Source organism: Orbicella faveolata, unplaced genomic scaffold (assembly GCF_042242905.1).
Source record: "Orbicella faveolata isolate gen_17 unplaced genomic scaffold, um_ofav_v1 contig_46, whole genome shotgun sequence".
Lineage (NCBI taxonomy): Eukaryota > Metazoa > Cnidaria > Anthozoa > Scleractinia > Merulinidae > Orbicella > Orbicella faveolata.
In genome coordinates, this window is record NW_028301576.1 from 12,124,150 (window position 1) to 12,149,648 (window position 25,499).

At 36.6% G+C, this 25,499-nt stretch overlaps 1 protein-coding gene across 3 annotated transcripts; it reads left to right on the plus strand.

Annotated features, from left to right (window-relative positions):
- Positions 1–37: 37 nt before the first annotated feature.
- Positions 38–24,942, plus strand: LOC110046244 (glutamine--fructose-6-phosphate aminotransferase [isomerizing] 1-like). 3 transcript variants are annotated; one of them, XM_089278127.1, is made up of 24 exons: positions 38–259; positions 427–534; positions 621–651; positions 8,662–8,711; positions 9,643–9,768; positions 10,201–10,259; positions 11,067–11,147; positions 11,284–11,343; positions 12,381–12,442; positions 13,325–13,404; positions 14,039–14,165; positions 14,405–14,475; positions 14,573–14,671; positions 15,085–15,180; positions 15,583–15,680; positions 16,327–16,447; positions 17,472–17,558; positions 17,928–18,007; positions 18,834–18,948; positions 19,306–19,433; positions 19,927–20,055; positions 20,638–20,676; positions 21,622–21,783; positions 22,286–24,942. In XM_089278127.1, the coding sequence occupies exons 1-24, from the start codon at positions 253–255 to the stop codon at positions 22,328–22,330; spliced, it is 2,061 nt and encodes a 686-aa protein (XP_089134253.1). In that variant the 5' UTR covers positions 38–252; the 3' UTR covers positions 22,331–24,942. The 3 variants fall into 3 exon arrangements, with proteins under 3 accessions (XP_089134253.1, XP_089134254.1, XP_089134255.1); XM_089278128.1 differs by having other exon boundaries at positions 17,472–17,549; XM_089278129.1 differs by lacking the exons at positions 38–259; positions 427–534; positions 621–651 and adding an exon at positions 665–3,006.
- The last annotated feature ends 557 nt before the right edge of the window (positions 24,943–25,499 follow it).

Consider the following 25,499-nt stretch of genomic DNA (forward strand, 5'->3'; position numbering starts at 1 on the left):
GATTGGATGAGCTGATTGTACATTTTATTCCTTTTGTTCATTTATACCAATCACAGCTCGCCTTAGATGATGAACGCGTACGCGTGAAATGAAGGTTGTCCCAGACAAACTTCACGAGATTTTTCTTCTTACTTGTGGTGACACTCTTTTTTTCCGAAGCACTTTTCTGTGCCACTGAAAACGTCAGACATCACTCTCGTGTTACTACTTGTATAACAAAGATTTTGTAAATCTAGTGACTGAATTTTCATCATGTGTGGTAAGTTAAGATTCAGTTGTAAGCTTACTTCATACAGGGACTTCCTTCGTTTCCAAGAATATTAATTTCCGCCATTCGATCTAAGCCCAAGCCTCAAATTCTTGTGAGCACAATTTTGAATACATAATTTTCCCCGTTTCTTAATCGACATTGCTTCTTCTCTTTAGGGATATTTGCATATCTAAACTTCTGTGTTCCACGAAAAAGGAAATACATTCTGGAACTTCTGATCAGTGGTCTTCAGCGACTGGAATATCGAGGTTACGACTCTGCAGGTTTGTTCATTTTGTTCCGTCCGATCTCTTCCTCAGTTGTTTTGTCGTTGTGTACTCTAATCACTCATTGTTCTGTTTTACTACAGGAGTTGCATTCGACGGAGTTGGAAAAATGAGGTAATTCTTGCATCAGGTTTTAGAATTGCCCACTCCGATTAATGGGACATAAATTCGAGTATAACTAAATAAACTGTCGTATGCCACAGCACAAAACTCGGATTGTTGCTCGCATTGAACTTAAGCTTACTTGTTTCAAAGGTCTCTTGATTTCAAATAATGTCAACCCGAGGAAGAATCGTAAAGGTTTTACTTCCCTTAGCTACAATTGCTAAAGTATAGTACAGTTTTTTGTTGTGTCTCATGATTATTCATCGTGAGATTGCCAACGTGGACTACCATGTAAATAACGTCTTCGTATCCAAGTGCTTTTTATGCAGTTGGTAGGAATGTCGTAAATCTTTTTATCCTTATTGTTTGTTTTAAGGTTACAGTATACCCTCGAGTCGGCAATTTTCTTCAAATTTGGCTTTTTGGGTCAAAGTGTTGGTCGAAGATTAATCTCTAATTTCTGAAAAAAATTTTTGAAAAAGGCGAAATATTGGGGGGAAAATGGCGGTTTTTCTTTTTCTTCGGAAGTAAGAGTTTACTTCTTGATTGACAGCCCTATGGTGCATATGCAATCAACCGAGACGATTTTCTCGAGAATTACCTGTATGGATGTCACGAATTGACTTCTCAGTTGATCAGTCCTGTTGTTCCAACTACCAAGCATTCTGGTATTAGGTGTAACTTACTCTATTAAGTTATAAGTAAACATAGACCACGTTAAAAACATAAACCACCTTGAAAAAGTAGAAGACAGGGAAGAACAAATGAAAATAGAGCAATGAATGAAGAAGCGAAAGTTCGCAACATGGATGAAACTATAGCTATCATATAAGGCGTGAAAAAAAATCGTGGTAAGAGAAAAGAAAGGTTCTGTAAAAATTTTGGAACTTGACAGCAATAACAGGGATGTTGACAGAGACTCTTCTGATGAGTCTGATATCCACGAATCGTCAGATTCAATAAGACCATTTGAAATATTATCCATGCACAGTTGAGCACACACAGTTGCTCCACAGTGCTTTCTTTTGTTTGTTTTCTTCGCCCAGCCACTCTAGCATTCTTATCCTTTTTAGTCTTCCCCATTTTGTCAGACCAGCTTCAAGAAAAACCAAGCTACAGAAAAATTATTTCTCCTCCTTTAGCGCCTCGAGAGCGTTGCAAAACACAAGGGTTTTTTGGAGATTTGCACGTAGATTTCACCAGGAGGTTAACGGTAGTAACTTTCCCTCCACTGATTGGCTCAATTATCTGAGAACCCAGTTGAAGGCGTTTGGGGGCGGAGTTTGTTTGTAAAGCAGAAGATTTTTCTTAGCGCTGTTTCCTTGAATAAATTTTTTCGCTTGAAGCAGGTACTTTAAAAAGTTATAACTCAAAGGGAGTTTGTTCAATTGCCCTCAAATTTGGACAGTAGCTAGTTTAACATATAACCTACAGAAATGTGTCTGTGAATTGCAAATTTCGAAATACTCCTTCTTCGAGAGCGATTTTTTTATGATCACTCCACATTTTTTTAATCCCATTTCGAAAATGTTCTTTAACTTTTTACTGCAATTGGATATGCCAAAACGCAGACACTTTTTTTAAGCGCTTTGGACCCTGAAACCGAGGAAAAAATTAAATAGGCAAAAAACAAAATTTGCTTTGACTTGTAACTTTCAAAAGGTGATTCGGGTGCTCACATTTAGGGTCGTGAAAAATTCGACAATTCATTTTATTTCAAAATTCTTGGTATAGTTTGATAGCCAGCTCTATAAGCTTTAATTTGACATTGGGGTTTAGGTATCTACAGCTTAAACTGCAGGCGCTACGTCGCTTGCACGCGAGACACCCCTGAAGGTATACGGTAACCTTAAGCTGACAAGAACATCGACAATATCATCTTGACACTGCAATCTATATTAGACCAGGTGTACACCTGGTGTCAGTCTAACAGATTAATAGCCCACGAATCGAAGCCTGAAGCCCTGTTAATTTTGAATCAGAGCTTTATTGGCCCCTTGCCATGGTTAACATATGGTAACAGCACTATCGATTGCCAACGTGGACTACCATTTAAAGAACGTCTTTGTATCCAAGTGCTTTTTATGCAGTTGGTGGGAATGTCGTAAATCATTTTATCCTTATTGTTTATTTTAAGTTGGTAAGAACATCGACAATGTTATCTTGACGCTGCAATCTATATTAGACCAGGTGTACACCTGGTGTCAGTCTGAAGCCCTGTCAATTTTGAGTCGGAGCGTTATTGGCCCCCTGCCACGTTTAACATGTGGTAACAGCACAATCGAGTACAAACTAAATCATCTAAATGTCTTGGGTTAACAATTGACAACAAGCTATCATGGCAAGAGCACATCAGGAACATTGGTAAGTCATTCAGCAAGAAAGTGGCAGTCTTGAAACGGATAAAGTTTTTACTGCAACCAATTTTGGAAACTATTTACTATAAAACAATCATCCCCAGTGTTTTGTATGGTGGTGTAAGTCCGGGGGTTTTGTTCTTCAGCCTTGATCGATGATATCAGTCAAATTCATTTAAGTGTCATTGTCAGAGAAAACCAGGCAGTACTAAAAGATCGAGGTCGGCCGTTCACCTTCATCTTTTCACTGTACAAAAGCTGCCCAAAAAGATTAACAACCATGACATTTGCTGAGGTAGGCTTTCGTTTTTCTTCGAGATATCACCACATCATGATTTTGGGCTCTCAAGCAGTCGAAAATAGCCAAAATTTCGGGCAACTTTAGGTGAGCCTAAAAGACACTTCGCACAAATTCCAGAAACTCTTATTTTTGTACGATAATATTTGTCCCTTTACTGAGATATATTTGAGGTCTTTCACTTTTCGACGGTTTTTAGGAGGTGCCAAATATCACCGCCGAATTGCTAATTAGCGTGACCTGAATTTTCATTTTCAGCAAGTTGTTTTTCAAAGTGCAGCAGTTTATTTCCACAGAAAAGCAATTTTGTGATAATCTCTTGCACTGTTATCAATATCCGGTTGAGTTAAAATTGGTATCTACAAGCAAATCGGAGTAATTGGTCTCGCAAAGTCCAAAAAAAAAACATTGGTCAGAAATATTTCCTGCCAAATATTTAGCGAAAAATATCACCTCATTCTGACTTTCTGTGATTGTTATTCATGATTTACTGAAAGATCTGCAAAAAAATAGTTAGCTGGACTGCAGAAGAGAATTTTTAAGCTGTGACATCGTCGTTAACCTAAGCAAACATTTCAAACTCGCCAAATCCTTACCGTCTAGGCTAAATTTTCCCGCGAAAATCTATTTTTAACGTTGCGCTGCATGGAAAAACAAATTGGATCCTCAGTTTGGTGGTCTTTTTTGCTGTTGTGTAGAACAAACTGCAAGTTAATAGTGAGCGAACCTTTACCCTAAATTTAATTTTGGGACTTCTGCAAACCCCTTGTTTACATCTATTCCTCGTTTTCGGATGGCATGACGTGTTACAGATTTAATGGTAAGACTTCGAAATGTCAATATTTCCTAAAAGTTCCTCCGTGTTTTTGAAAACATTAACTGTTCTTTCAGATCAGAAAAATTGCCTAGCATTGCGGGTGGTGGGTCAGTTTTTCTTCAGTTATTAGCATGCAAACAAGAGGGTCAAGTAAAGAGGTCAGAGGTGGTGTCTATTTGGCGCAGCAGAATGTAAACAATGAGGAAATACAGACTACGACAAAACTCCGCTGCTATTCGACTTACGAAATGATCGAAAAGGACAGACAACTGGAGTAAGCATCTCAATACATGAAATTGTCGCTAGGTCTGCAGGATTGCCAGCGGAAATCTTTCTTGCTATCATAGTCTTTTCGCAGGTTTGTACACCATCTTGTTTTCCGTTTCATTTCCTTCCTTTATTACCTTGTGCATGGAATTGACTTACGACCACTTGCTATGAAGGTGACTTGAAGTGTCTTGAAAACCCAGACCCAGAAAACTCTTAATTTAGCAGAGTTAATCCAAGCATAAGGATTTGCAGTATAAAATATCTGAAACTGTCACGCAATGCACCTCGAGCCATTGTCACTAACCTTGGAATTTAAATGGCTTTTAAGTATAAAATAAATTTCATCAATTTGGTTTATACTTATAAAGCAACCAAAAAAATATACGAATGCTGGGTATTATTTTCGTGATCCGAGCAAAGGAATCTACCACCATGGGCTGCTTTTTTCCCCCCTCTCTCTGCAGATTGTGCCTGTCACATTGTATGGACGAACAGCAAATAAGATGTCTAGAAGCAATCCACAGTAAACACGCTGCGAAAAAGAGTTGTGATATTTTTCGAGACTGAGTTTTCGAGACACACAGAGAGTCTGACTTTTTTGGGTCTGAGTTTTCGTTTTCGAGGGTCTCAGTTTTACAGGTCTGAGTTTTCAATCTTGCAACTCACTCAGCTGGTTTACATGTAAATGTAAAAAATAAAAACAACTTTATGTAATGAGTTCTTAGAAAACTACATCAAATTGAAATGTCTCCTAGGAGAGCAGATTTTTCTTCCACATTCTTGCAAACAGCGTGTGAGTGGTGGTGAGATGGGGGGGGGGGGGGGGGAAGTCCCCTCTCTATTGCCACTATGCAATGGTATTTCTTCGTGGCCTCATTGTTCTACCTCAGCACCCTCCTTGAATGGGGTATGAAGGATATACATACTACTGCCTGGACAAATATCGTTTCTTTTTTAACAATCCATTTCATCATTTCGTTTTATTTTTGACATTCAGATTATTTGAACCATTTTGTTTTTGTAGATATTCTTTCGTTACCATCGCGGTTCTCTTAACACGGATACAACTACATTTTGACTGGGTTAATGAAAATTAATTTGCCTTCGCAAGATTTTTTTTTCATAAACCACCTCAAAACTATCTCAATTAATCTTCAGAGCAACTCAGTTGTGTGCGAAATGTAATTCAATTTACGTTCCTGGATCACAAACATGCAATCTCGTTCTCTACGAACTTTAAATAGTTGTCTTTAACAACAGTAAAATTAACAAGAAATTATCAATACTAATTTGGATGTAATTTCGTTGCATTGAGGAGGTTTTGTGGTGATATGGACAAGAGCGACATTATGTTACTTTTGTTGAAAGTAAATGTTTCAGAGCGGAAAACAACACGGTGTAATAGTAACCTGTGGCGCCAATTGCGTGCACGAGGTAATAGAGGAAGGAAATGAAGCGGAAAACAAGACGGCGTAGAAACCAGCGACAACACAAATGACAACAATGAAGGCAAGGAAGATTTCCGCTGGGAATCCTGACCTAGCAACAATTACACATATTGAGATGTTTATTCCAGTCGTCTGTCCTTTATGATCATTTCGTAGGCTGGATAGCAGTGAAATTTTGTCATAACCTGTATTTCCTCATTGTTTACATTTGACGTCTTTCCTCGACCCTCTTGTTTGCACGCTGATAATTGAAGAAAAACTGACCTGCCACCCGCGATGCCAGGCAATTTTTCTGATCTGACAGAACAGTGAATGTTTTCAGGAACAAGGAGAAACCTTTAAGTAAGATCGACATTTTGAAGTCTAGTCGTCTGACCTTTGAATCTGGAATGCGTCATGCCTTTTAAAAACAAGAAATAGATGTTAACAAGAGGTTTGCAGAAGTCCCAAAATTAAATTTAGGGTAAAGGTTCACTCACTATTAACTCGCAGTTTGTTCTACACAACAGCAAAACAGACCATCGAACTGAGGATCTACTTTGTTTTTCCATGCAGTGTGACTTTAAAAATAGATTTTCGATGGAAAATGTAGCCCAGCAGTGGTAAGGGTTTCGCGAGTTTGAAGTGTTTACCTAGGTTGACAACAATGTCACAGCTTAAAAATTCTCTTCTGCAGTCCAGCTAACTATTTTTTGCAGATCTTTCAGTAAATCATGGATAAAAATTGCAGAAAGTCGGAATAAGGTGATATTCTTCACTAAATATTTGGTGGGAAATATATCTGACCAATGATTTTTTTTTTGGACTTTGCAAGACCAATTACTCTGATTTGGCTGTAGATACCAATTTTAACTAAACTAGATATTGATAACAGTGTAAGAGACTATCACAAAGTTGTTTTTCTGTGGAAATAAACTGCCGCACTTTGAAAAAACGACTTGCTGAAAATGGCAAAAATTTGAGTCACTCTCATAACTGATTCGGTGACGATATTTGGCACCTCCTACAAACTGTTGAATTAAAGCGAAAGACCTCAAATATAACTCAGTCAACTAATGAAGGGACAAATATTATTACACAAAAATAAGAGTTTCTGGAATCTGTACAAAGTATCTTTTGGGCTCACCTAAAGTTGCACGAAATTTTGGCCATTTTCAACCGCTTGAGAGCCCAAAATCATGATGTGGTGATATCTCGAAGAAAAACGAACGCCTACCGCGCAAATGTCATGGTTGTTGATCTTTTCAGATAGCTTTTGTACTGTGAAAAGACGAAGGTAAATGGCTGACCTCGATCTTTTGGTACTGCCTGGTTTTCTCTGACAATGACACTTAACAGCAATGAGAATTATTTACAATCTACCCCATAGCATCCACAGTGTTGACATCATGAACGCTCCACACTGGAACTCTGTTGTTTCATTTTACATTAAGAGACTTTTAGTTATTACTTACAATAATTAGTATGGAAGTACACTGTAGTATTGAACCCCTAAATGACTTAATAACGAAACCTGAGACTACTTATAATTTTAGAAAGTCCTTATATGTTGAGGTTCATAGAAGTGGGAAGATCAGAAGTGGGAAGATCTTCCTTTAAACATAGAGCTGCACTATCCTGGAACCTCCTTCCTGATGACATCAAGAACTGTTCAAACCTGACCTCTTTCAAGAGGGAACTTAAGGAAAATAAGAGTATTCTAAAATCTATCAGTTTTGCTAAAGCTTCCTGCAGCATTTCCAACAAATCTTTCAACTTTAAATATTTTTAATATTTTGATTATTTTAAATGTTGACTTTTGAATATTTATCTATTTCAGCTATCATTATTTTTTCATCCATTATCATTTAATATTTAACTGTATATCATTTAATCATTTTAGATAGTGCAGGTCCACATCTGGACTTAATGTCTTGCCAGTTTCCCAACCTGCTTTACCAAATAAATTATGTATGTATGTAAAATTCCATTTGGTTGAGTCACAATTCTGGGAATTTTCGGAAGTATAAACCGCCTCAGTTAATGGTTAACTGGCTTAAGCCAGTCAAGTATTAACTTTTAATCGGGTTATCTAAACAGTGAAGTCTTTGATCAGTGTATTGGTGGTAATGGACAGCTGTTATATTTTGTTAATATATATTTTTTAATAGTATATTCAGATGTGTTTATTGATGCATGCACTTCACAAGGTAATTAAAAAGTCATTATAAGTAGAAAATTACATTATCATGCTTGTCATTGTGTAAGATGAAAATGTTTTTGCCAACTTGTCATCATTTGTTATGATTATAATTACTCATAAATGAATCTACAATAACTTATAACTGATTTGTGTTGGGTGGTCCGGAATTCAACTCCTCCACGTCTTGTACATAGCCAACTGATCAGCCCCCAACTAGTTGGGATTTTTTAACAACTTTCTTTTTATTTGCACTATTTTGTTGTTTATAAATTTTAAAAGGGTCACAATCAGGGGTGTCATTGAATGTTTTCAGCAGAAGGGCAACTGGTTTAAACAGGCAGGCAAAGTGTTTTGATTTGAACTTCTTCATAAGAAAAAAATTCCTTAGATCATCCAACCAGGCTGGCGAAATCATCCTCACATTCAGTGAATTTTCCCGGCCCTTATTATGAAACCCCTCCATAATGTAAACTACTGTTCCTGTACGTATCCCCTTTGTGACTACATGTAGGTATTGCGTAAGGCCTCTACAGGGCACCTCCATTTTTTCACAGTCTGTTGCTGCGAAATCAATATGAACTACTTGAGACACCAGTAAATTTGTATAAACCTTATAAAATTTTTTATTTATTTCTATTATTATATAGGATTGTGAAGAAGCGAGGAAAGGTTGTTGCTCTTGAGGAAGAGATCCAAGGTAATGATTTGTGCCACACCTTGTGCTAGCAGGATGAAATGAAGTTTACAAATTAAAATTAAGCCTGGTTTTTATACTTGTGGATTCCGAGAAATGCAAGTGCAAAAACAAGAACATATTAAGTGGTGATCCAGATAAGAACTGTAGTATTTTCTATTGTTCTACGGCAATACGCTTTCCCCACATTGAAATGATTGTGTTTTCATACAGAGAATGTATCAACTGATAGAATGCAGGTTTATGAAATAAAATGTATTTAAACTCTGTTTTGAAAGGTAGTTTCCTTTGTGTTAAAACATTTCAACCAATCACAACAGTCCTAAACAAAGACAATAAAAGCTTCCAATTTTCGAATGTTCACCACATAGGATTACTGTGATATTTAGACTCAAAAGAGGTTTTGTTGAAAGGAAGATAGTTGATCAATTTCGGATAAATGTATATCGAGCTACCTGAAGTTTTGGTAGAGTTTGTTGATTGAACCAATCAGAAGTATGATACAACAATAGCAAAGTTGCACAAAAGTTAGCACCTTTTTGCATTCCTTGCTGCGTGGTGCTTTCCTTTTTATATGAATCGTTACTTAAATTTCTAAACACCTTGATCTTTGTGTAAGTGCATGTTGAAAAGAAATTTCCGATAAGCGCACTCCTGAAAGAATGCCCAATTTCCTTCCACAATTTTTGAAGAGAATTTCCTCTAGAGCATCCTTTTTAAAGACCATTGGTAGTGGTTATTTACAGGTGTACGGTGCATAATAATTTATTTTTGATCAGCAAATATACTTGTAATATAATGTTTAGTTCCGGGAAAGATTCACGTGCATGTTTGTATTCTGATGCCAGATTCATAATTTTAGGCCTTTTTTAATCAACCATAAATCAACCATAAATCAACCATAAATCAACAATGCCATTTTTTTGTTTTCCAGGTCAAAGTGAATTTGACATAGATGAGGAACTTCCTATTCACTGCGGTATTGCACATACACGTTGGGCAACACATGGTGAACCAAGTGGAGTTAACAGTCATCCCCAAAGATCAGACGTGTCAAATGGTGAGCCAGCTGCCTTCTTGTTTGTAAGCCACACCATTTGCCAATTGGTTCTAAATATACATTTCTTTGCTTGTCATCACCTCTTAAAGCTGCAAACAATATAATGACAACTTGACCGTAAACCTTTGGTAGGTAGGTTTGAAATACTTAGTGCCAACTTTTACAAATTATCCACTGTCAGTACTGTCTGCAGTGTACAGTCAAACATCCTCTTACAGACACCTCCATAGTACAGACACCTATATTAACGGCAGTTAACTGAGTCCCAGCAAAACCTGAATTCATATATCAATCTCTTCCTCTTTAATGCGACCCCCTCCATCAAAAGGACACATCAGATCTTTCCCTTTGGTGTCCTTTAGAGGTTGGTCTGAAGGCCTCTAAGATTAATGATTTTGATTATAATTACTGTTTTCTGTTGTGATCTAATAGAATTTGTGGTAGTTCATAACGGAATTATTACAAACTACAAAGATATAAAGAAATTTCTGGTAAGAATTATGTGCAAGTACAGTTATGTTATTATTAGTTGATATTTTAATTACATAATGATATGATTGTTTAAACAAATAAAATTCTCTATTTTATTAATTATAAATTTCAAGTCTCCAGATAATGAGGGATGCACAAAGAGTAGAAATCTAATTTCTGCACTTTGAAAGACTCAAAATTCTTTGTCTTGAATTTTGACTTTTTAAACTTGTTCTTTAACACACAATGTACCATCAGTACATGGGGTATAGTTTGTGTCATTTTCCACTGATCCTTTGTTTGTTTTGTGATCATTGTTTTTATTGCCATTTACAGCACCGTTAGAATGTGTGGTCAGCCAGCAATTTTGCTCTCTACCTCACACTAGCTGGTGTTCATTAATGCTGACTAGCAACATATCCATAGAGCTCTAGTCTTTACTGGCTGTTAATTACAATAATTACTAATAGAGCAGTTTTCTATTGAGTTTTGAAAGTAATCAGGCAATTATTTTCATTGGTTTTGGCTTTACGATGGTTGGAGATTGGCTGAGTAGTCTAATTGGTTAGTAATTGGTTTGGTTTTATTTTTACGACACTCAATTGAAAACCGCTCTAATTACAATGATCATAATTACTTAATACTGGTAAATTATAGTTCCGTTTCCTTTCCCTCTATCCTAACTCTTTGTACATTGTTTAACCTACGTTGTTAATTTTAGTGTACTTTGGTTTCTCTTTCTTCTATCCATTGATAGCTTTTGAACCTCTAGTATTTCTGTGTTCATTTTGTTATCACTGAGCTCTTGGTCACTTTCTCTTTAACAGGAAACCAAAGGATTTCACTTTGAGTCTGAAACAGATACAGAGGTTATTCCTAAGCTGGTGAAGTATTTCTATGACAAAACGGTAAATTTTATCTTCTTTGATCATCTTGTAGCAATTGAAAATAAAATAACTTATTAAAATAAATATTGTCTCTTCCATTTGTTAATTTATATTATTTCCAGTAATATTTGTCTTGTTTTCATTTTGTTTTCAACAGAAAAAAGAAGGCCAAGACTTGGAGTTCAGAGAGCTTGTGGAGATGACAATACAACAACTGGTGAGCTCAGAATTTTAATTGTACAGTATTTGTTGTTGGTCATTGACCAACTGGGCAACAAAGTTTTAAGTGACACTGGATCAAGCTGTCTGCACTTAAGCCCTGCTTGGCTGCGTTTTGATGGTTAATCTTTGGGTGAGACACAGTGGCCTTGTGATTCGTGCGCTTGACTCCAGATCAAGCAGTCTGGGTTCATGCCCTGGCCAGGGACATTGTGTTATGTTCTTGGGCAAGACACTTTACTCTCACAGTACCTTTCTTCGCCCACGTGTATAAATGGGTACCAGTGACCTTAATGCTGGGGGTAACTCTGCGATGGACTAGCATCCCATCCAGGGGGGAGTCAGTAGAAATACTCCTAGTGGCTTCATGTTACAGAAAGCGGGATAAGCTCTGGCCTGATGGGCCACTTGGCTCATATTATGCAGACTTTACCTATTTTAGGGGGTGAGACAGAGCTCAATGTTGCAACCGTTGGGGTCACCAATGCAACCAAAGTTTTTTCACTGGTGACTAACTTTCCTTGCTTTTCACTGAAATACTTTTGCTGGCGACTAAAGCTGAAAACTTAAGAGCCAGCGGACCCCAAGGATTTTTCCCGAAAGTGGCGACCTGTGAGACATTATCCTCCAACTCTCTACAGTAGGAGATAAATAAACAGTCCCAGTGGAAATGAAAATGCTGCCGGAGGGGATGGTCACCTATGGGGATATGGCTAGCATCATATCCACAGAAAATTCTCTTTGTTCCACTTTGTAGTTAGTAATGATAAAGTAAAAGAAAAGTAGAGGATGTAGTTACACAGTATTGTGTTTTGCTTTAATTGAGTAATGCACATTTTTGTTGTGTATGTGTTTAAGTGGGGAATTCCACAGAAAATGTAACTGCCAACAACATATATCAATTAATTTGCAGTTGCCAGAGTGCCTGAGGTGACGGCTACTGACAGTTCAGACAAGTAACTTAGTTATAGCTGTTGGTGGTTATGTAAACCAGATGCTTGTGAATTTATTTGTGGTGTATGTTTCATTTCACAGGAAGGAGCATTTGCACTTGCTTTCAAAAGCACCAAGTTTCCAGGGGAAATAGTGGCCACCAGGTTTGTTGCTGTATATAGCAGTATGATCACAGAGCTCGAAAAAAACTTGGACTCCAGCTTGCCCTTCCATTCGGACAAGTAACTCTCAGATTTTGCTTGCCCTGGGCAAGTCTTAGTTTACTTTTTATTAATTTAGTTGTCTGATTTGACATACAGTACCTGAGTCCTTGCCCATTGGACAAATGACAATGTTACTTAAGATACTTGCCAGAAACCTACATGTGCTTGTCTCAGATGACTGGACAGCACTTTGTTCAAGCCCTGTTAACTAGTTATCAAGAGATATTCTTTAAGCCCCATTATTATGTGATTATATTTTTTGGAAATAATGTACACTTGAGGACTGCTCAGGTCTGTTAGGTGATTGTCCAGGGTTTATCAGCATGCATACTTCAAAAAAGGAGTCGTGTCATTATAAGTGCGTGCAAGAAATACACTAGTGTAATTATAATTATTGACTCCAATTTCTTGAGTTAGTACCCAACATTGGCTATCAAAGAAACGTGCTGTTCATCCAAATTCTCTGAAGGTTCCATTTTGCAGTTAGCATCCTCTAACTTTTCTAAGAATTTTATTACGATAAGTGCTTTTTCGAAAGTTAATTATCTAGAGTTTAAAAGTTCTGAATTTTATTTGGCTGGCATGTTAAATTAGTTCAGAAAAAAAGAATGTCAATGTACACTAACTTCACATCCAGATCCAGGATTCATTCTTCCTGGAATGACTAATGACTTGCTTTGAGAGAAGAAATTATTTTTAGCCTTGTTTACATAACCTAACACATTACAGATGTTGTGTACTGTGCACTGTAATGACAGATTTGATAAACTGATCAGAATTTGTTTTGTCTGCATGTTTTTTTTTTTTTTTTTTTTTTTTAAGACGAGGTAGTCCGTTACTCATAGGAATAAAGAGTCAGTTTCCCTTGAAAACAGACCGATTGCCAGTTGTCTACAGTTCAGGTTGGTTGTTATATGATGCCTTTATTCTATGTCATCATTACTGCCCGGAGAATTATAAAATTACATGAAACTTACATGTTCCTGTAAGTTGAGGTTTGATTGGGATTCTATAGAGTCATCGAACTGCACCAAGGGATCACGTACCCACAGTGGGGCAATCCATGATAAAATTACACGAAACTTACATGTTCCTGTAAGTTGAGGTTTGATTGGGATTCTATAGAGTCATCGAACTGCACCAAGGGATCACGTACCCACGGTGGGGCAATCCATGATATTAATATGATATATAGATAGATACTGGCACCTGGTTAGACCCACCCATTTACCTTTGGTGCTACCGACATTACAGTTCTTAAACAGTCCAGTTTACTTTATGGTGAAAAGACTGACATTAGGCTGTACATATCGGTTAAGCACATGTGTCTAATGTGATCCCTTGGTACAGTTTGATGACTGGATAGAATTGCAATCAAATTTCAACATTGAAAGCTGCGCTTTACTGGCTCTGTTATTATCCTAGTGGCTTCATGCCACCAAAACCAATGGAAAGTAAAACACTCTCACTGATAGTTACAAAACTGGACTGGATTTTACCTCCAGGCTTAGTACATGTTACCATCATTTTTTGCAGATAATTCATCTGACGTAGAACCTGAAGCAGTTGACTCCACATTTGCTACAGTGAATGGTCACAGCTGGTCAAGTTTGGTTTCAAATAAGGAAAGCCCAATTGAATTTTACTTTGCATCAGATGCAAGGTATGTTAATAACAAGGCTTGATATTGCTTCATTGATATTCTGAAATCATCTTTGAAAGAAAAATTAAAATTTGTTTTGTTATCCAGCCATGGAATAGGTACAATTGTCATCAGGAAAAAAGTTGTACATCTAGCTTATGTTAGTGCTTAATTTTGCTTTTATTACAATATACATGTAATATCAGCTGTATTGTCATTTGAATACCAGACTTAACTCAATTTTAATTACTGTTATACAGTGCTGTTATTGAACATACTAACAGAGTAATCTATCTGGAAGACGATGATGTTGCCGCCATCAGCAGTGGAAGTGAGTGGTAAAAAAGATATGCAAAAGTTATTGTTTAGAAACCATAAATTTAAAATGTTAAGTCAGACTCACATTATTTAACCATGACTGGTTCCAGATTTGTCAATACATCGCATCAAGTATGGAGATGCATCTGAGGAGAATTATTTCAGGGAGGTTCAAACCCTGCAGATGGAGCTACAGCAGATCATGAAAGGTGACGGGCACAGTTGCAAGTCAAACTTGTACTTGTTACTATTAACTAAAAACAATTTAATTGTAACTCATTTTGATATAATTATAAGTAATTATTGATATAATTCTAATTATTTATTATGATTATAACAGTGATTAATAATATTAAGACAAGCATTCTGCAAGCATTTTGATGTGGTATTTACTGTGATTCATTGTTATTTTCAATGTAATTATGATTAGAGATCATATAATTCTAACTAATTTTGAGTATAATTAATAATAAATATTAAAGCAAGCATTCTGTGAGAATGTTGATGCGGTATCTACTGTACTTCACTGTAATTTTAAAGTGTTGGGAACATCAGGAAAGTTGTTAGATGCACTGAGTAGCTATGATTTTACATTGTGAAAAAAATGATCATTTACCTTTAGGAAACTACAGCTCCTTTATGCAGAAGGAAATATTTGAACAGCCAGAAAGTGTTGTGAACACAATGAGGGGCCGAGTAAACCTGGAATCAGGAAGTGGTAATTTTCTTCTCTAATTATTATAATTAATAATTGTTGTTTCTTATTTTTACAGATTTCATTGAATTCTTTTATGGAAACAATTAAATTATGAGCTTGAGATTTCATTCATGTGATAGTCGACAATGGCAAAACTCTAGTCAACTATCGTGCATAGAAATCAAGAGCGAATGATCTAATAACTACAAGTTGTTTGAAACTTGTTTCTAAATTGTCTGCCATTTTGTTGACAACCAGACATGTATGTACTGCTAGGCTACCAGCTATCTACAACAGAATAGACAGTAAGTAGTGTAGCCAATCAGGGAATGACATTCATGATAGAACATTGTCTGGTAGATTTATTAAGTAGTACTCTTTCATTCTAATAGAATTTTTTATTAATAATATTTATTGTGACAGTGCGACTTGGTGGTCTGATGTCTCATATTGATACAATTCGCCGATGCCGTAGGATACTGATGATTGCCTGTGGCACAAGTTATCACAGTGCTTTAGCTGTAAGTATGTCAACAGTACTGGAATGAAATACCATGTTCAGCTGCATCAATCTCCCTTGTGCTTGTACAGCCACACAGGCTATTTCAATATTGACAAAAAAGTGTGAAAAGTATTCATTTGAGAAGCTATCCAAGCCCAGGTTTCTTTTTCAGTATCTGTTTTTGGTGTTTCTGTTTCTACCTCTATTTAGCACAAGTTGAGCTTTAATTTAAATGTTAATTTCAAGCCAGCTAAATACTGTATCTTCTTTTATGATAACTGCAGAAATTCTTGCGCACTCATTGGTTAGTTTTCATTGTCAATATAGACAGGCACATGAATTTACAATTTATGCCATGCGTCAATGAGTGAGAGTGAGTGCGAGAGCGGACAATTTGACAATTTGTTATCGTAAAAAACAAATGCGGTTGACAATGAATCTCGTCATAACATCGTCAAAGTAGTCTGTGGATCCACTCACCCATCGCCTTGTGGATCCACAGCTACTTTGACAATGTTAACTTATGATGAAATTCATGATCAGTAACAGAACAGAAGCATGAAAAACTGACATCAATTTGTTAAATCACAAGACTGAGATTAACTTGTATTAGCAAATTAGTGAATTGTTTAATTAATGTTAACTATCGATCATTTCAACAACAGACAAGGCAATTGTTGGAAGAGTTGACAGAGTTGCCAGTTGTTGTAGAACTGGCCAGTGATTTCCTTGATCGGTCGACACCAATCTTCAGAGATGACGTTTGCTTCTTCATCAGTCAATCAGGTAATCATTTGTTCATTGTAAGCCCTAACTTAACCCAAACATTTTGTTAAGAAGTTTGCTTTTGTTTAGTGAGAGAGTGAAAGTTTTGATTATAGTACAGGGTGTGTACAGTAACTCTAGCGTAAGTAGGATGGAAAGCCCACAGGAGTTGTAAGAAAAGAGTGCTGGAAGTGGACAGCAACATAGGTGAGGTCCATAATGACTCAAAATAAAGATGTTCCATTCTGATTTTAAAAAGGATGTTAAAACAGTACTGATCAGAAGAAACCTAACAGGGAATCCTTGACAGAACATGTTCTGTTGCCGTTCCACGCGTGTTCCTGTTCTTTATCCATGCCGTATCCGTTCTGTATCTGTTCCGTATCCATTCCCTATCTGTTCTCTATCCATTCTGTTCTGTTCCTGATAGTGTAACTTACTAGCATGCGTTCTGAAGAAGGCGTTCTCTTATAGTTTGCATTCTAGAGAACCATTTTTTCCACTTTTTGATCTGTTACTGTTCCATATCCATTCTGTATCCGTTCCATTTCCGTTCGGTATCCATTTGGTATCCATTCTGTATCCGTTCTGTACTCGTTCTGTTCGAGTTCTTGTACCCGTTCTGTATCCGTTCTGTACCCGTTCGCAAATGCATTCCCTGTTAGGTTTCTTCTGAGCGGTACTGTATCCACATGAGTCATCTTGACCAACAAGCTCGGTCAATCATGAATTTAGTAACATGCAGGACACAGCAAGCAAAAATTTTTGTGATCAAGCCAGATAGCCCCATCATACAACCTGTACCTTCTTGGGTAACCAGTTGCAGTACAGGATTTCGGGAATATCTTAGAGGTAGCCATATAATCATAAATAAATTATTATTATTACTGACAGTAAATAAATCCCTTTTGTTATGATTTCAGTGCATGGCAAGCTACTGTGTTACAAATGTTGCAAAATTTATGTATGTCAATGCCGCATGAACCTTCAAGCTATATAATTATACAGATTCTTCATCTAGAAAAAATGTTTATCGTCCTTTCAGGTGAGACAGCAGACACTCTGAATGCCTTGCGCTACTGTAAGGAAAGAGGAGCTCTTATTGTTGGCGTCACAAATACAGGTACAGCAGGTATTTATCAAGGAAATTAACAGCAATGCTGATCAATTGAGTAGCCAATTCAAGCTATCTGTAAACACGTATTTCACAATTCCCTCGCAAGTCATCTTGGTCGATTGCATTCAAGCCTTAGGGCTGTCAATCAAAAGGGAAACTTTTACTGCTGGCGAAAATGTAAAACTGCCATTTCTCTGTCAATTTTTAGTCTTTTTCAATATATTTTTTTAAACTAGGAAACACACTTCATTCATTACTTTGCATTAAAAGTCCAAATTTGAATCTAAAATTCCCGATCTGAAGGTAAACAGTAACCTTACAATAAGCTACTGCTTCTCCCATAGTATGAATTGATATTTAGATGAATTTCTTGCTCTATTTCAGTTGGAAGCTCTATTTCCAGAGAAAGTATGTGTGGGTGTCATATAAATGCTGGGCCAGAGATTGGTGTTGCTAGTACAAAGGTACATTATTTTATGCTTAACTGATGAAGAAATGACTAGGCTGCCAATTCATTCTTACAGCTGACCTAGGTTTGTAAACTGTTGTACACAAAGGTACTGTCTCTATTCACTAGCTATAGTCAAACCATCTGTACTGGTCGCTAGATCTAGGACTGACAATTCTGGCTTCAGGAGTCTTAAGCTGACAGTACAAATTTACAAAAAGTTAGTGTAATTAATAATAAATTGAAAGTAGTTGCAATTATAAAAATGGTAATTTAATCTGAAGATAGCTATTATATAGCTACACCTACTGTGCTATACTAACAACTCTTGTTTGTAGCCAGTATAACATGGGCTCTGATTGGCTAATTTAGGGCATTATTCTCGCATAACATTCAGTCTTAATGGGAGAATCTCAAACCTCTGCCTTGCTACAGGTATTGACCGAACCATAGCAAGGTTTGAGATTTTCCCTTGAAGACTTCATTTGCATTTAATCATTAAGTAGTTATTTCCAGTAACTTCTGATTAGAATGATTCAACTGTTTTAAGGCGACACTCGTGACCCTTGCTAGAGTCTGTCCACTTAATAGAGGTGTCTGCTAAATAGGCTTGAACTTCATTTTACTTCAGATGTTGGGCAAAAAGTTTGGGAATCACATTTGGTTTTAGTTGTGAGAATTATTAGAAGAATTTTGCATGAAACATCTGGCAACCAGAGTACCAGAAAAATTCTCAAACAAGAAATGGCACCTGGGCATTGTATAATATAACTTACAAGCATTGTAGTGCTATGTATTAGTAGACTTTATTATTTCTACATCCTCTTGTGTTCTGTTTGCAGGCTTATACCAGCCAGTTCCTTGCTCTAACAATGTTTGCGCTGATGATGTCTGAAGACAGAATCTCTATGCAACAAAGACGAAAGGAAATTGTTGAAGGAATGAGGCAATTGCCTGGTGAGTTTGTAATATGGAATTGCAAGATAAACATGTTTTGGTTTTTCTGTTGTTTGAGAAACTCTGACTTACTACATGTACTTTAGAAAAAAAAAAGGTTTTACTCTTCAATGATATCCTATCAGTTGTTTTACAGGGGTTGTCATTGCTCATAAATTGCTCTTGAACTCCTTGACTTTTAAAATTTATTTCTCCTTCTTAAGAAAACACCTTGAAAATGTTCTTTTTTCTTCCCAACCTTGGAAAATTCCTAGACTGCAAGCAGTCTCTTTCTTTTTCACACAGCATGGTTTCCAAATCTTGTACCTTTAACATTTTGAATTACGTATTTCTATAATATATAATTTTTGTAAATAGATCTTATTAAGAAAGTTCTGAACCTGGATGAAGAGATTCAGTCCTTGGCACGGGAATTATATAAACAGAAGAGTCTTCTTGTCATGGGCAGGGGATTCCAGTTTGCTACATGCCTGGAAGGAGCTCTGGTAAAATTACTTTCTCTGCTCAAGATACCCATTAGTCAGATTTAAAAGGACTCAAACAAGTCTTGTTTAAAGAGTGATGTATCCAATAGTGAATGAATCTCTTAGTGACCATTTTTTTAGTTTGTTTTCAAACATGATGTTACAGCAATTTTCAAGATTTTGTTCAGCACTCTGCTAATAAAGGAATCAGTTTGAACATCTACTAAGTCTTAAGTGGCTACAAAAACAGAAAAATTGTTTAATTTTTCATGAATGCAATGCTTGTTGCATATGATGCTGGCTGTGTTGTTATTCTACTGTCTCAAGTTGGCTCCAATTTTAATTTTTCATCAATTTTTTACATGTATTTGAACACCTTTACTCTTAAACATTTATGCATAGCAATTGTCAAACAAATCAGGTTATTGTGCATCGACATCAAAGATTTTTGTGTGACAAGCATGTTACTGAATCTCTGTTACACTTGCCCAACTACGTTAATTTGTGTCCACAGAAAATCAAGGAGTTGACTTACATGCATTCTGAGGGCATCCTAGCTGGAGAGCTTAAACACGGCCCACTAGCACTTGTTGACAAAAACATGCCTGTTATTATGTTGGTATCAAGGGATGCTGTCTTTCAGGTTTGTTGTTCTGCTACCTATAACTTGAGAGAGACTCAGATCAAGCACAAGCTGTTCCTGGGAAGAGGGGAGTGGGGGGACTCCCTTGTGAAAAGTCTGGGATACTTGTCAGACAATTTGAATTAAAAACTCCAAAAGAGATCAATCTGGGTGTGGCTCAAGCTAATTTTGACCCCCAAAAGATACCACTTAAACTACCACCTTAGAATGGCACTTTTATGGTTTCTTTGAGAGCAGTCCAAAAAATTTAATATACCTTGATGGCTAAAAGTAGTGGTGTTTAATCCCGAACACCCCAAAGGGGTTCACACCCCAATGGGAGGTACAATAAGTGTCCCCGACCTTGTTGCATAGGGATCTCCCCCTAGGAAGCTGTTGACATAACAATGGCACAAGCAAAGAGAATATACTTTTCGAGAAATAAATATTTAAATGATTAGCAAGTGATTTTTGTTTGTGTCTTGGAATGTTTTCTTAACAAGAATAGACAACATTTTGTGTGTGTTTCTGAGTTGTGCCCGTTACTCTGCAAACTAGTTTTGCCTGCTAACTCATGTTTGACTGCTTTGGTTTGCCTTTCAGAAATGCATGAATGCATTACAACAGGTTACCGCACGTCAGGTAATGGTGTCAATATTTTTTTATGAGAATTTAAGGGTTTAAAAACTAAACAAGTGCTATGGCTTCCCTAATGTCAAATTCCTGTTGCTGTCAAATGTTGTATTCTCCCTATTCCATCGTGGTCAACTTAAAGTGTGTCATCTTTGGTGTTTCTTTTACAACTTCCCAAAGGGCTTTTACAAAGCGAGGAAACAATGACCTCAAGCAATGAAGGGAACAAGGGATAGTTTTAGTATAAACCTGATGGTACAATGGATATCTATAATACTTAGGGAACCTAAGCCAAAAATGTTAGGCTCAACCAATGGAATTTAGGCTAAACCACAGACACTGAGAATACAGGGCCACTTTTAATCATCCGCCACACAAGCTGGCTTGTTTGGTTCATTTGCTCCTTTGCCATCCACTGCTGAGCCAAATGAGCCACTAAATATATAGACCTAGGGCTTAACGCATATATAGAGTATTCCTCATTCTTTCATCCACTGCTGAGCCAAATGAGCCACCCGAGCCAAACGAGGCACTAAATATATAGACCTAGGAGGTAACACATATATAGATTATTTCTTGTTATTTCATCCACTGCAAAGCCAAATGAACCACTAAATATATGCATCTTCAAAAGTGGCCCTGTATTGTGTAGTTACTCCAGAATTTATTAATGGCAACTAAGGGGAAAAAATAATAATGTAAAACTTTTTAATGGTATCAAGGAAGCATGGTGTATCCCCTCCTGGGCAGGCCTGACAGTTAGTATTTGAACCACCATGAAGTGGTTTTCATCTCTAACTTTGTTCAAAGGTGAATTTGCACAATGCAAGAAACTCAATTGTTAAAATAATGGTTTTTCTTAGCTTTTTCAATAAAGAGATGCTGGATTTTGGCTGTCCTTAGGTTAAATTGTTCCTGCTATCGAACCTTTTGGTGATTTTCTTTCATTTGTAGGGCCGTCCCATACTTATTTGTAATGAAGGTGACGATGAAGTGAAAGGACATGCATTCCTAACTCTTGAGGTACCAAAGACTGTGGACTGTCTCCAAGGAATCTTATCAGTTATTCCTCTTCAGTTGCTGTCTTTCCACATTGCTGTTCTCCGAGGATATGATGTGAGTATTCACTTCTTTGTTGTATCTCTTTTCTTAGTTTCTGCCAAGTTATCTGTAATCATTTAAAATTAACTTCCTAGGGAATTTGCACAACAGAATATTAAAGTCACTTCACACCCCCTCCCTTGCTTGAAGTGATCGAGTCTCACAGGAGACAGTTTGGTACATGTACCGAGCGAAATGCTTACTGAATGGTAATATAATGGGGAATTCCTCTAGCCCCTAGTGCTTGATGACAGTTCTGTTAGTATTCCTCCAAAATTTCTATTCTAACCAGGCTTTTTGCCAGGATTTGAAAATTGGGTGTCCAAAATGTGCTATAAGGCCTGCTCAAATGAACAATTTATAAGGCAGCATATGAAAAATAAAACAATTTTTCTTTAGTAAGTGGATGCCCATCTGGCTAAAAGCTTGATTCTAACTATTGTTAGGTTGTTTTACATTTTAATTGATGGAATGTTCTGGAATGTTTTGATTTCTGACCAGTGTTGTAATTTTGCAGGTTGATTGCCCGAGAAATCTGGCCAAGTCAGTGACTGTGGAATAAATTTCTCAATAATATTGAGAATATCAGCACCACTCTTTTAATATGTTAAAAACAGTTGGCCACCACTCATTTCTGTGAGGTTTTCATAAAGAACTTCATAATGCTATCATATTTTACAGTACAGTATCACAAATTTAGTATTAAGTTCAAAGTAATTAACTTAGCTTAACTCAAACTGCAATGAAACAGATGAATAATTTATTTGTTCGTGATTAAACACCAAATCGCCATCCATTTAATTGAGAATATATTAGATATTTATCAGTACATGCATGCAACTCCAGGAGATCTGAATACTGTAATCAGTGGTAATTATTTTAAAGAAGTTTTTTCCCAGGCCACAACAGTGATCTGTGGTCTGTGATGCATGTGGTGCATCATTAATAATAGACAACATAATTGCTATTAATAATGTAAGGAATTGATATTTTGAACAACAACCTACTGTAGACTATGCAGTTAGAGTTAGGAAATAATTTGGTCTAGTTCCCTGAATGGAATTTTCGGGAATGGTTTAATAATAATTATCAGAAAAATTGGGAATGGTGCAGAAAAATGGTCAGAATAGATTTTATTAGTGGATGGTGTCCATTTTCCAGTTTACTCTTACTAGAATTGTCAATAATTTGACAGCTACAAACTAAGTTGTGAACCTGCTATTAAGTTGACAAAACGTTGTGTAGAATCAGTAATGAACACCATATGGCTTTGTCTACAGTAGTCAGTAATAGTCCTTGGTACTTTACAGCATTTTACCACTTTGCAAATTTAAGTCCTTTGAAATGATTTGTATTTCCAGACTCACCTACCCCTGCTCACACTGCCCCCACCCCCCCCAAAAAAGAAATTTTAATGAAGATCAAATATTATTGTAGCTAGTTTAGATAAGGGTGGTGAAGAAGGGGGGAGATGATCATCAGGGTCATTGGACAGCAAAAGTGCTAACTATACCGATTTAACTTTGGGCTTTTGCATTTTTATATTGGATCAAAGTTTTACAATGCAGGTCAGGATAGATAAATAAATAGCCTTCTTAGCAATTTGAGTTTTATCTTGCTAAGCAGTCAGGTGGTTCTCTTTGCATTCACATTTTAGCAATGGCCATGGGCAACAGATTCATTAGTATATCAAATACCAGTAGAAGGGCAATTACCAACAATACTACTTTGACATATCAAAGTAACTACATCAAGAGTATCAATGATTGACATTTAGAACTTAGCATATAAAGTATTGGATCATGTACTTAAATTATAGAAAAACATATTTCCTTATCTCTTTGAATAAACCATTTTACAGTTGTCTGCTCAGTGACCTGGCCTTTAGATGGCAGCAAGGCTGGAGTTGACCTTGTTTTGATACAGACCTCGCTAGTTTTGTCATGTAAATGCACCCAGTTAGCATTAAAACAACTTTTTTTACACAACAAAAGCAGTGAGGTCTGTATCAAAACTAGGTCAACCCAAGCCTTGCTGCCATCCAAAGGCCAGGCCACTGAGCAGACAATTGTAAAATGGTCTATTGCATCTGATTATCTTGTTAGTATTTTCAAAGAAAATGATTTTGTGGACACTTGCTATGGAGATTAATATGAATTTAAAGGAGTTAGTCTATAATATCACAATTTCTGACAGTGGGAAATTAATTTTATATTATTGAACCTGATTTATTGGGACGTCTGAGCTATGTTGATATTTTTTCCTTTGGTGCTGAAAATTTTGGTTTAAAAAAAATTGGATTTGTAACAGTGCATATCAATCCCTGCTTGGGTTTATGGATTGTGCTGTAAAATTAAAGCAAATCCTTGCTGACTACAGTGTTTCCCTTTGGCTCATTAATTGGGGTATGACTTTGTTAAGAAAGTGTCATGTGAGATAAAAATTGCCTTCAAACATTTATTAAACAGCTTTTGAAACTTAAGATCTGAGAATTTTGTATCTCCTTATGTGTGATGTTGAAGATGTCAGCATTCAAAAACCTATTGGGTGGCAGGAGCAGTGATCAACCCATACAAAAAATGCTCTATTAGCTCTTGGGGTGTTTTTGAAAATTCCTACATGTAGGTAGTTGTTACCACAACACCTCAACATGGTACTTTATTTCTAGTTTAGTTGCTTGACTAAATTGATTTTAAAAGTCAAAAAATCTTCCAAAGGAATCTGAAGTTCATGCTTGTACTTCTGCTTGGTACTGGCACAAAGTGATGCTGCGTTTATACAGTTTCCAGCAAGAATCGTGTGAACATGAACACCTAATAAGTACAAAATTATACCCGTAATCTGTGTGGGTGTTCTATGAGCCATTCTTTTTTGTACTGTAGCTGTTCTTTTTAGCCATCTGCCACCCTATTTGGAAATCTTCTCACAGGAAAATTAAGGTCCTAGTTTTCTCTCACAATATTCAAATTTCAATATATTGTGATGATATCGGATTTCTTTATCTGACCTAGTTTGAAATTTGGCCATATAGGGTGTTTTTGGAATACAATTATTATTGATGGTAATTTTTCATTAGCATTGTTCATGGAAGTTTAAAGAATTTGTCAATGTTTGTACTAGTGTGATAGAGCGATTGAAGGTTTGATTTTTAAATAAAGACTACAGGCAAATTTATGCGTTGTCTCATAATGCAGTGATGATGTTTGGCGATGTCAGTTAAACAAATAGATTCCATGTTGCCGTGTGTCTGTTGAGTAATGTTGAATGTTTATAGTGGTCGATGCACTAAGCTACTACTAGCTAGTTTTCAGGCATGCCACTTCAACTGAAAGAAACAAATATTTCAAATAAACATAACAGGCTCAAAAATCCCAACTGGTAGGAGGCAGACTGGTTGGCTATTTACAAGCATAACCAAGGAGTTGAACTGGGGTCTAGCGAGAAACAACTGCTGCCTCCACAAATAATGTCAAAAAAACTGGTAAGAACAAAAAATTGGCATCAGTCCTTGCCAAAAATTAAATGTTTCCAGGTTGATTTTAAAAGTCAAATAATCTTCTAGAGGAATCTGAAGTTCACACTTATACTTGTGCTTGGTACTGGCACAAAATTATGCAGTGTTTATATAGAGCCCAGCAAGAATCGTTTTCAAGTGCCATGCTTTGGTACTATGTGTGAACTTAAACATCTAATATGTACAAAATTAAACCTGCAAACTGTGTGGGTGTTCT

Coding starts and splice junctions, on each gene's coding strand:
- LOC110046244 (XM_089278127.1), top strand. Junction 14,166..14,404: donor TACTTTGCATCAGATGCAAG/GTATGTTAATAA, acceptor ACTGTTATACAG/TGCTGTTATTGAACATACTA. Junction 14,672..15,084: donor GCTACAGCAGATCATGAAAG/GTGACGGGCACA, acceptor ATTTACCTTTAG/GAAACTACAGCTCCTTTATG.